The sequence below is a fragment of the Lacerta agilis genome, chromosome 3 (assembly GCF_009819535.1).
Source record: "Lacerta agilis isolate rLacAgi1 chromosome 3, rLacAgi1.pri, whole genome shotgun sequence".
Lineage (NCBI taxonomy): Eukaryota > Metazoa > Chordata > Lepidosauria > Squamata > Lacertidae > Lacerta > Lacerta agilis.
Genome location: NC_046314.1, coordinates 71784622 through 71796846, shown reverse-complemented (window position 1 = coordinate 71796846; position 12225 = coordinate 71784622). Strand labels below are relative to the sequence as shown.

At 39.2% G+C, this 12225-nt stretch overlaps 1 protein-coding gene across 1 annotated transcript in view; it reads right to left on the bottom strand.

The window, feature by feature from the left end:
* Positions 1–4348: 4348 nt before the first annotated feature.
* TTC13 (tetratricopeptide repeat domain 13) overlaps positions 4349–12225 on the bottom strand; it is a 36889-nt gene continuing 29012 nt past the window's right edge. The window contains 8 exon segments of the mRNA XM_033144246.1: positions 4349–4502; positions 5222–5301; positions 6346–6424; positions 6903–6982; positions 8768–8903; positions 9771–9868; positions 10303–10311; positions 11367–11454. Coding sequence (XP_033000137.1) covers positions 4391–4502; positions 5222–5301; positions 6346–6424; positions 6903–6982; positions 8768–8903; positions 9771–9868; positions 10303–10311; positions 11367–11454 — 682 coding nt within the window. The 3' untranslated portion in view covers positions 4349–4390.

The following is a 12225-nucleotide window of genomic DNA, read 5'->3' as shown; positions in this document are numbered from 1 at the left end:
GTATACGGGGGTCGGTGATCAAATCAGACGAACTAAGCGGTTGTAGCGGACGGATTACACCCTGCCGGCTTTAGCCTGGATCCACCTTGCCCAAGAGGGATGGTGTCACGGGCTTGGTTGGAAGCCGAGGATAGCTGGGGAACCACCAAAGGATGAAGTCTGGGGAGTGGAGGTGGGACGGTGTGTAGTCAGAAAGAAAAGACTGGGAAGAGGAGGTGTGGGAAGTTCGGAGAGAAAAGTCCAGACACAGAGGCAGGAGAGTGGAATGAGGGAAGCCAAGAGGCAGAGATGAGTCAGACTGCTGAAGAAGCATGGGTGTCTCCCTTCCACCATCACTATTCCCAGAACCAGAAGAGCATGAAAGGAGAGGAGCAAAGACAAACATACAGGCTCAATCTCCTACTGCTTGGGGAAAGCCCTGGAGAGGAACATAGATGGCTGTAGGGAGGTGAGGATCTTTACTCTTGGCAACTTTCATGGTCAGACACACAGGGAATGAGCTGCTGTGCTCATTAGGCCTGACAGCCAAGTCTGTGACTATAGTGTTTTTGCTAATAAAGAGTTAACACCAACTTTGAACTGTGTAATTTACTGTCCGGGAGCTCCGTGACAGATGGGGAGGATTCATAGTTGTGTTCAGATGCTCCATAAGGCAAGGCAAGGCAGGACCAGGAAGACATAGGGCACCTTTGGTGGTCCCAGACACTCCACCCTCCCTTCTGCATTTGGGCCTGAAAGACCAAGGGAGAGGGTGTGTGTGGAGGATAAGATGGAAGCAAGTGTAATTGGTGACAGTGTACAGCAGCATTGCTGATTGTGGGGCATGGGGATTAAGGCTTCCCAGTTTTGTGGTGCTTGAAAGGGCTTAACTCTGGTGGGTTTTTGGTATTTGAACCAAAACTTTAGTCGAGCATATTTGAAATTATTGTATTGTCAGGCAATATGAGTAACCAGATACTTTATGAATAAATTACCAAGTAATCCTATAGTCTAATGTAGTAATTTAATATATTCATCCTATATTATATGTTTGTGAGGGAGAGACCTCCTGTGACACTCAAGCAACCTCAGGCCCCATCTGAACTATACATTTAAAGCAGTATCATACCACTTTAAACAGCCTGGGAGTTGTTATGGGTGTTGTTGTAGAATAGTTATGAGCACCCTCAACAAGAAAGCAGCAGGTAAAAGATTCACCAGTCAGTGATGCATTTGAAGAAACTTGATATAATCCCTGAAGGAGTTTGTGGCTAAAACGCTTCCCAAGCACTCTAGATTTGGACATGAAAGATGCTCCATTTTCCGTTATATCTTATACTTATTTTCCCACTGTACTGTTTGTTCCCTCATACAGTGGTATCTTGGTTTACAACCATAATCCGTTCCGGAGGTCCATTCGTAAACCAAAACAGGTCGTAACCCAAGGTGCGCTTTCGCCAATGGGTCCTCCAGAAAACCCGGTCGTAATCCAAAATAATTTGTTTGTAAACCAAAAAATTGTTTGTAATTAAAAACAACAACCAGGTTGTAATCCAAAAAAAGTTCGCAAACCGGGGTGCGCACTTCCGGATTTGAATTGGTCGTAATCCAAAATGGTTGTAAACTAGGCTGTTCACAAACCAAGGTACCACTGTATTTTTCTTTAAGTGCAATATATTGGGTAGAATTCAATGTCATGCTTCGCAAGCATTTTGGCTTGCTGGACAGAACGACACCCCTCCCGTACACTGTTCCGGGGGTTCTCCTGACCCCCTAAGCTAATTTTAGGTGTGTGTGAGAGTGGGGGAAGCCCTGCTGTACAGGGCTTCTGCCGAGAGGGTTTGCTGGGTGATTCTCACCCAGTGTATTCTTGTATTTCGTGTCTTCTTTTATCTAGCTACAGCAAGCTACTTTCACTATGTGCAGAACATGGTCATTTGCCACCTATCTTTTCTGTGGTTGTAGTCAGTTATTCTACAGGAAAGAGAGTGGGAGAAATGTCACACACACACACACACCACACACCAGCAAGCCTCAAATAACACCCATTTTTTGGTGAGAGGTAGACTTCTGCCACCAAGGAATTTTTAAGAGATACAATGGAGATTTTTCCATTGACTTGCATAGAAGACACAGATCATTGTGAAAAAAGAAAGTTTGTGATCCCTCCCACAAATCACTGTAATTGAAGTTGCCTGGGAAAATAATTGTGTCATTAAAAGCTAGCTCTAGTTTATTTATTAAATTTATACACTGCCTTTCATCTGAGGATCATAGGTGGTTTTCAATATAAAACAGAAAAATATGTAACATAGTTACAAACAAAAACATACCCTGCCAGAGTTTGAAAGGCCAAGGTTTGTGGTCAAATTGCCCAGCAAGGCATTTGCATCTTCTTCCTCAGCTCCGGACCATAGGGCGCACCTCATTTTTAGAGGAGGAAACAAGAAAAAAAAAAATATTTTTCTGGTTTTCCTCCTCTAAAAGCCCTGTTTTGTTTTGTTTTTTGTTTTGTTTTTGAGGATCAGCTAAAAGTTTTGCAGCTTTTTTGCAAAGGGAAAAGCCCTGGGGTTTGGGGTTTTTTTTTTTGGAGGATCAGCTAAAGGTTTTGCTGCTGTTTTTGCAAAGGCAAAGGCCTTTTTTGAGAATCAGCTAAAAGTTTTGCAGCTTTTTTGCAAAGGGAAAAGCCCTGGGGTTTGGGGGGGGGTTTGGAGGATCAGCTAAAGGTTTTGCTGCTGTTTTTGCAAAGGCAAAAGGCCTTTTTTGAGGATCAGCTAAAGGTTTTGCAGCTTTTTTTGCAAAGGGGAAAAGCAAAGCTCCTTTTGCAAAGGGGGAAAAGCAAAGAGGAAAAGCCCCATTTTTATGGGGTTTAACTCACATTTCTGAAAAATCTTGAGGAAAGGGAGCCATTTCTACTGTTTCCAGACAGATAATCTAATCAGCCTCACATGTCCTGGGGAAACAAACAACCTCCCTCTGCAGCACATTCAACAAAGGAGGGCGGGCTGATAGGGAGCCAGGGACTCTTACTCTCTCCCGATCTCTTGCTGATCAGCTGCTGAGCAGGTCCTTTCAACACTCCCTTTTCTCTTTGTAAAATAAAAAGCACAATCTGCTTTTGGCCCCTGGGCAATTCAGCTCCAGGGACCACCATTCGCTCCATAAGACGCACAGGTATTTCCCCTTACTTTTTAGGAGGAAAAAAGTGCGTCTTATGGAGCAAAAAACGGTATGCTGAAATGTTGGTGCTCATTCTGAGCAAGTGCCAGGTATTTTGTTCCAGTACATAAATCTTAGTATAACAGTATATGAAGACTTCTTTATTACTAGACCTTTATTACTACACTTGCTGACTAATGGGTAGAGAGAACTAGCCAAACTGGTTTAACAAAGCAAACTGGGTATATTATGACAAATGAAATGGTGTCAGAAGACTTGGAAAACTAATTACTTGCCAAAGATCCTTCTGCAGCCTGGATCTGATTGCTAGCCTCCATCTCAGTTGGGTTTGAAGCCTGGTTTTGGAACACACATTTATTGGTCAGCTTTGCTGTGAGAAAGATAGGGGTGTAATCCTAATGATGCTCTTGGACCTTTTGATACCAACCATAGTATCCTTCTGGATAGGATGTCCAAGATGGGTGTTGGAGGTACTGTTTTGCAATGGTTCCTTTCTTACCTAGAGGCCATTTCCAAAAAGGGGTGGTGGTGGTTACACTTTTGTCACACAGGGTTTCATCTCCATGCTATTTAACATCTACATGAAATCACTGGGAGAGGGGGTGTCACTAATATGCAGGTGACATTGAGCACTTTAATCCAATACAGGAGAGGAAGTGGATCAGTGCCTGTATGCAGTAATTGACAGAATGAGGGCTAATAAGCCTTGCCTGCCTTGTATAGATATTTAGACTTTACATCCAAGTAATAAAATGGGCTTTTGTGCCAACCTATTAAATCATTCTTTTGGGCGACTTTGTGAAATTTAAACCAGTGCGGGGAACAGGCTAAAATTACGCTTCGGTGCATATAATGTGTGGCATAAGTGTATATGTGGTACTCAACTAAATTTTACTCAGAGTAGATCAAATGAAATAAACAAGTCATGTTCAGTAATTGGGGTCTACTCTGAGTAAATCTTAGTTGAGCAGCACCCTTTTGCCTTCTGGCAACTTAGTTCAGCAGCCACTTTTGCCTTCTGGCAACTGGCTCTTTGCTGAAATCAGCTGAATTTCTTCTGGATATATCCAGTAATTCTCAGTTATAGAAAAGGATTTTGTTTTCTGTTGGGTTCCTAAAAGGAAGTGATTCAATTATTTAGAATCCACAAAAATAATCAGGAACAAAATGCACCATCAACAACATACAAAAAAGTGGTCACTGCTCTTTATTGAGGTAAGTTACACAGCAACTAAAGCTTTTTCAGGCAATGAGCTGAATCTGTACTTAATGCTTCGATCATGGTTCTTAATGTTGGAAAGTATTCTGATACCAGTGGAAGACTCTTGTAAGAAGGCGAAATGCTGGAAAGGGAAAATGCAAATATTAATAGAAACATAGTCCATGACTTAAGTTTGAAAAAACCTGATATTTTGCATTTTTGCTTAAGTGCTCCAAAAATGCTAATTTAATTCAGCTGGAACTTTATTGCTCAGGTTTTTGGGCAAGTGACTACCTATGCATTTTGTCTTCAAAACGTTCTAGCATTAAAATACCAAGATTCACAATTCATTATTTCAGACATTTAACACCATATACTGTATAAGAACTGTTAAGTAGATTGCGATGGTAAAACTCAATGAAGGAAGCTAATTATCACCATGGTTCTAATCCAGAAAACCACAAAGAAATTTAATGTATTTGGTTATTTTCCCCTTCCGCTAGAGAGCAAAATGCCACACCCCCTATGGTGTGCCAAATTCAAATAGTTCTTTCTAGTTTGGGTCTATTGCTTCATGTAACTTCAGCACTGCTTAAATTATAATAGGAACCAGGCCTTTTAGATGTTTGTTTAAGTTTAACAAGAACTACATTGTTATCACAAACAATATTTGAGTAGTGTCACAAGCAGCAGGCATAGATATATGGGCAGAGGGTGAAATGCAATAGCTGCCATAAGTTGGAATTTGTGAAAGCACTCTTCTGTTAACTCAACTTTTCAAAGTAACAAAGACTGCCTTTCTGAGGAAAGCGGGACTTTTTTTAGGACATGCAAAACCTTGAGCCAACATTAAAATTTTACCTTTTCAGATTCAGCCAATCTTTTGCCACTTTACTGAAGGCCTCTGATCCAGCTGCTGTCATAGCTTCAAAATCAATCAGCTGGAACACATTAAATATAAACAACTAAATGCAAAAATAAGTGCAATGTCAGAACATACTCTCACATTTAGCACCATGAAGAAGGTATTTGTAATGGAAGCTGGAAGACAAGCAGAGCTGACTATATGCTTTGGATTTGTTTGCTTTAAATATGCTATTTTAGCAGTTGTGGTACAACAATGAAAAGCTGAAGTTGCTAGTATGATTTCAAGCAGGAAAAAGGTGTAAAATTTAAAGAAAACCACCATCACAAGAGTCTAGATGAGTGCAGTATAAATTATTATTATTGATGATGATGATGATGATTCCTGTTGCAAGACACAAAGTTCCAAACTATTTTAAAGCAAAAAATGTGAAAAACTTCATTTGATCATAAAGAGAAGTTACTATTGTCCTAATCGCATAAAAACTTTCATCTCATTTACAACACACTCCATCACTTCTAGCATCTGCCAAGAACAGTAACAGGAACATTACCTAATGATAGTTAAATCTAGGAAATAGATTTACTAGGAAGCAAGTTCCACTGGGTGATATATCCAACATTGCACAAGAGGAAGTTCAATAATGCAGTGGAATTTTTTTCCCTATTCCCCACCCCACTGCCAATGCAGATTTCCGTTAGTTCTAGATGGTACCCTAAGCCTCCACAGCAGGTCAGGGGTAAAGGGTAGGGTGAAGAACTTCTGCTAATGGTGCCCATTCCATTTGCAGGTAGACAACACTGGACATCACCCTCTGAGATTAGGATTGCTGCTTTATTTATTTTGCTACACCAACAGTTTCCAGTCCGTAGGGCTACTTCTCTCATTGAAACAAAATGCTCTCTCACACATCTCACTTCTCTTTCAAACATGTCTTTATCTTTTGAGAAGTTGCAGGTATTCACAAGCTGCTTCCTGAACATCTGCATTACTTCATTCATACCCAGCCTCACATTACGCTTTAAAAAAAATTGGACACAGGTGTAAGCTGCAAGGGGGGGGGATTGGGTGTCACAAGCTGCTCTTTTCTAAATTTCAGGGTATTTTATTCAGAGTGTACCTTTCCTTTTGGAATTTTTCCTGATACTTCTTTTCCACTTGCCATCAGGGCTCCCATGACTATTGAATAAGCCACCACACTGAGAAACAAACAAAAACAAAAGAAATAAAATGCTCACAAAGCATTCCATGGAAACACAAGAATATTTTACTGCTTTTAAAGGTTAAGAGATTCTCCATTTTCATAAATATTAAAATCAATGCAATGTACTTGTGACCCGGCTGTATTAATTTCAATATTGCTATATCATACTTAACAGTACAATCCTGTACAGCAGTAAGCTGCACTGAGTGGAACAGGACTTACTTCCAAGTGTATTAAAAAAAACTGCAGAGCATAAGACAAGTTTTAACATGTCAAATACAAAATGAGAATATATGTACTACAAAATGGAGGAATTGTTCTCTCATTAAAGGTGCACACAAGAATAATACGTCTGCCAACATTCATGCAAAAGTGGGGCAGGAGAAGAAAAACTGGTAAGGTAAGATCTCATATTACTGTGCACAATGTAATATTTGCGGATACAGTTATTACATATGAAGAAAGATACTAACCTGGACCCTCTGGACAGAGGCATTAAGTTATAGAAATAATATACGAGAGACAGGATGAGACTGCACACAGCATCCGACTCCTAATAAAAATAAAACTATGTATTTAACATGAAAAATCAAAATAGCAATAGAAAACTGAATGCACCAAGCAAATTAAATTCAATGGATGGAATTTATGGAAAAAGTGTTTTCATTATGCAATATGCAGTATTTTATTATCTGTATAATTCTTTATTAATTGGTAGTTGTAGCATGACAAGAAGCAGCATTCAAGCAGGAAAAGGTTTATATAGGACTGTAAGCCATATAGACATGTTTCATTTGCTAAGGCCTTCTAAGCTTTGTATCTAATGTGGTCTCTCAAGCCGTGATAAAAAAAATATATATTTTTAATTTGCCATGTTAATTTTTGGGGGTCATGTGAGTAACCTTGAATAGTAATGGAACAGAAAGGTTGGATCCAGAGCTCCTGTGAGCAGAATTCCTGCTGGAAGAAGGGTAGGGTGGGGATCAGATTTTAGCCAATAGCTGCTCTTGGGAGACAGGCACCTTGTGTGGGAGGTGACATTTGGGGGGAATGAGAGAAAAGAGCCTCCCCTCCTTCCTTCCAAGAGAGTTTCTGTTGTATCTCAGTGCATTCCACAAATGGAAAAAGGCTGTTCACAGAAAGGACACTCTGGATCCAGCCCAACAAAAATAAATTTTGAAATGTTTAAACAATGCATTGCATTTAACCATAAATAGGAGTAATATTTTAAATATTTTATAGTGATGGCATGCGTTTTAACTAATACTTTGCGTTGGACTGGTGCCTGGAAGCAGTAATGGGCTGGATGAGGGCCAATAAACCGAGACTGAATCCTGACAAGACAGAGGTCCTATGGGTAGGGTTGGTTCTCAGGTTTGAGAATTGGCTGAACATACAGCTTTAGATGCATAGTCTGGGGTTGTGCTTGACCCAGTGCTGTCACTTGAGGCTCAGGTGACTTGGACTAGTGGTGTGCTTGGACTAACATATATAAATAATTTTATTTGCATGCCATTCTTTCCAGAGTTAAAACCATGCTCAAGGTGGCTTACAACATGAAAAAATACATATTGATGCACATTAACAAAAGCAGTCATAAACAAAAATAAATAAAAAGTAAACAACCAAATTGAAACAATTTCCACATAAACAACATCCATAACAACATCTTAAATAAAGATACAAAAAATTAACAAGAATAGCAGCAAACAACCCCCCCACCCACCACTGGGTCCAGTTTGGCCTAAGAATGTTGGTCCAAAAAAATACTGACATGCGGAATTTTGAAATTTGGTTTTACAGAAAGTATATGGCAATCCCTTTCAAATGATACCTTTCCTCCTCATGCACTGCTCTCTAGAGCAGCTAATAATGAGTCATTTGATGAACAGGTCAAAAGGGTCACTTTATCTGGTTCACCAACACAGCTATTACCAGACCAGAATAGCTTGGCCACAAAGGTCACTGGTTTGGTAACTTCCTGGTTATAACCTGGTCTTAAATGATGTTGCCCTTGAAGGGGATACAAAAGCTATAATTGGAGTAGAATGTGGCTGACAGATTGTGAACTGGTACGGTTTGTTGAAACCTTTTGAAAAGCTGCATATATGCTTCTGACACAAAATTCTAGGTACTGATGTTGACCTGCCAAGCCTATGATGGTGATGATGATGACAATTTGCATACCACCCTTCAACCAATGATCACAGGGTGGTCACAAATGCCTTGGGGTGCAAATATTTGAAGAAACAATCTCTCTGTGCATCAGCCTGCCTGTGCTCTTAGATCTTTTGGGCTCACAAATACTAAAAACTAATTACAAAATGGAAGATCTTACCCCAGATTCTGCAGATGAAACAAGTAGTTTTCCCTTGGTGGTTAAGTCTTTATAAAGAGCATCTATTTCTGCATGATACAGTTGTGTTCTTTCTTCTGTTGTCTGCGTTTCAACTGAAAATAGTATGTTCCCAATCCTGAAAATATATGTCTGCATCAGAAGCATGTTTAAAATAAACACATACATTCAACAACACATACATAAACAAACAACAAACAAACAAACACATACAAATGCATACAGTTATTATACGATTAGTTAAGTTGCTCTAAAATGTATTTCAATAATTTCCAGTTGAATTTAGAAATGAATGCAATGTTACTTTGGCTTCAGAGACCAAACATCAAAACTGAAAAAGCAACATAAAAAGGCAAAGCAGATATTTTTGTTAACTAGTTGGTAATATTTTTAATCTTTTTTTAAACACACACTCACACAAATATGGAGAGATGTTTAGGAATGGGCAGAAGCAGGACCTGGCGGAATGTACCCTTTAGCTACTACATTGCCCATATAAAAAATTAGTCAGTATCCCTGAAAAGGAAAATACAGAATATTGCTTGATTCCTCCCCCCTTTTTCACAGAAGAAGAGTTGTTATACTAGTATATTAATTTGGGGAGCATAAGCAGCAAGAACAATGGTGGGTATCATGTGCCATCCAAACTGTATACCTGAGAAGCTTTCAATATGGACAAGGATAAAACTATAATAAGTGTATACAACTTACAAGCTGTTAGTGAAGTCAGATTTTGGTTAAGTGTTAGGACATGTTTCCATGGATTATATGAGTGTAAATATATTAATTTAATACCACATTAAAGCACAAAAAATGCAGCTTTGCTGACAAAGTTTACTCAGAAGGAAAACCAAGCATATTTGAAATTTGGCCTAACCTTTGACTGCCATAACATTGTCTTCAATTTATTTTTTAAAATAATCAAAATAAAGACTAGTAAGCCTTTGTCTGTAGTTTACAGATATAAAATAGAAACTTAGCTTACTTATCTCCTGTTATGGTGATAGTAAATCCATCATATTCTTTTCCTGGATCTTTGAGGCTTGGGACTTTGGTGTTGACCGTGAATCCATCTCTTGTTTACTGTGGAGCTGCTTTCAAACAAATATCAAAAAGTGGATTTTGTTTGTTTGTTCCATATTACAATTTAGACAATTTCAGTTTTCCTTTATACTGTACTACATAACTAGCATGGCTATAAAAAAATGGCAACGTTTCTTTCCATTAAAGTTTACATCTTACATGCATTTTCTCTCTCACTGCTAAAAGAATTGCACCTATCGCACTCAGGGGGGCTCTTAAAAGTAAGGAAGGTTTGCTATTTGTGGCCTATGGCCTCCCTAAAGGTAAAGGGAACCCCTGACCATTAGGTTCAGTCGTGTCCAACTCTGGGGTTGCGGCGCTCATCTCGCTCTATAGGCCAAGGGAGCCAGCGTTTGTCCGCAGACAGCTTCCGGGTCAGTGGCCAGGCCAGCATGACTAAGCCTCTTCTGGCGAACCAGAGCAGCGCACGGAACGCCGTTTACCTTCCCGCTGGAGCGGTCCCTATTTATCTACTTGCACTTTGACGTGCTTTTCGAACTGCTAGGTGGGCAGGAGCTGGGATCCGAGCAACGGGAGCTCACCCTGTCGCAGGGATTCAAACCGCCAACCTTCTGATCGGCAAGCCCTAGACTCTGTGATTTAACCCGCAGCGCCACCTGGGTGCCTCCCTAAATATAGGCAAATGGTTTAAAGCTCTTGTTAAGCATAACACACAACAGAGATGTGCTAAAAACATAGAAGAGATATAGTTCCCCTAGTTGTTGATACTTGGGCAATTTATATTTTCCTGTTCAAATACCAGATGCATGTTGACATTCTTCTTCTGACATGAAGTCAGGACCTGCCACAGGAAAACCAGTTTGTCAACCGTCTTTAGAGAATTATTGAATTACCGGGTATTCAGCTAACTGCTTTCAACTAATAGAAAACAGCACTCTCAAGGTTATACATTCAATCTCAGAGGGGATTATTTTTAGCTAAAATGGTTGCTAAATTGTGAAATTCTGCAGTTTGACCCTATGAATAAGTAACACATGACCCACTCTGACAAAAAGTGTTGGCCTCCTGCTCAAAGTTATTCACCTCTTTCCTTTCATGCTATTTGTATCTTTCATTTATGCGGTATTGTTAAGTCTTCCTTGTAATGAGTACTTAAAATGCAGTAAGATCCATTGAGCTTATTTTCTTTACTATGAACAATTTGCAATTAAAAACGCCTTCATCATTCCAAGAGACACTAATAAACACCCACACCAACAAGTTGTTATAAGACATTGTAATACACAGAAAACTAGCTTGGAGTTTAGTGAGCTTTTCCTTGCAAAATGACCTTCCTCAGCAAGCCCTTATTGCGTACTAGAAAAAAAATCATATCCAAATTTAAAATGGTAGCTTTAAGTCCATTTTCACTTTCACATGAGATTTGAAGGATCATCACTAAACTATTGTTATTTGCATGATCTTACTTCTAATATACCAAAATACAGTTGTTTTGCTGGATGGGAGAGGAATTTGGGGTGGGGGAGGGGAGAAAGACTACCTTCATTATTGGGAGAAGGTCTTCTACTTTTTGCACTTGCTCCAGAGCTTCTCGAACGTCTACTAGTTCTTTGTGGTTATTAACACTAAATGGTTAGACAAACGGGTTTAAAAAGAATTTCAATTAAATATTTTGTTCTAGTTTTTATACTAATGTGAAAATATTCTAACAAGATAAACACAATAGCTTTTTAGGCATATCTAGGTTATGTTACTGAGAAAATAACCTTATACAATATAACCTACTCATATATGAAGTTAAACCTGGTTGGCATCCATGTGTCTGGGAGGGACAATGGAAGAGTGTGCTGTGGGCGTAGAGAGAGATACATGAGATACATGCTTCTTTTGGTTTGCCAGTTTTTCAGTTTCACCCCTCTCCTATCTGTTTCTTAAACTCTGTTGTTTGTTCAGTTTATTCTGTATCTCAATTTGCCCATCTTCTTCCTGTGTTACATCCATTTATTGAAATGCATCTCCTTATCAGAAATTATTTGTTACTGTGCTTTTACCTTTTGCCCCCTCCTTATCTGTCACCCTTTTTCTTTCTCTCCCACTGCATTATCTTTGCTCAGCCAATGCTTTTCTTCTTTGAAAAATCTCAAGTAATTTCTATTTCACATTTCCATCCTCACGCTCTTGCTGTCTCTTTTCTCTGAACCTCACTGACACCTGAAATCTGCACCCTTCTGTCTTTTCAATTGTTTATGCAATGCTTCAAACATTCTAATCTCATCTTTCCCTCCCCATGGTCTCATCTTGTTTAGATTTTAAGCCTGGCAGGCAGAATGTTTTAAAATATTACTGTGCAGCACCTAATTCTTGAATACTATATAAAAAATTTACCGTATTAATGA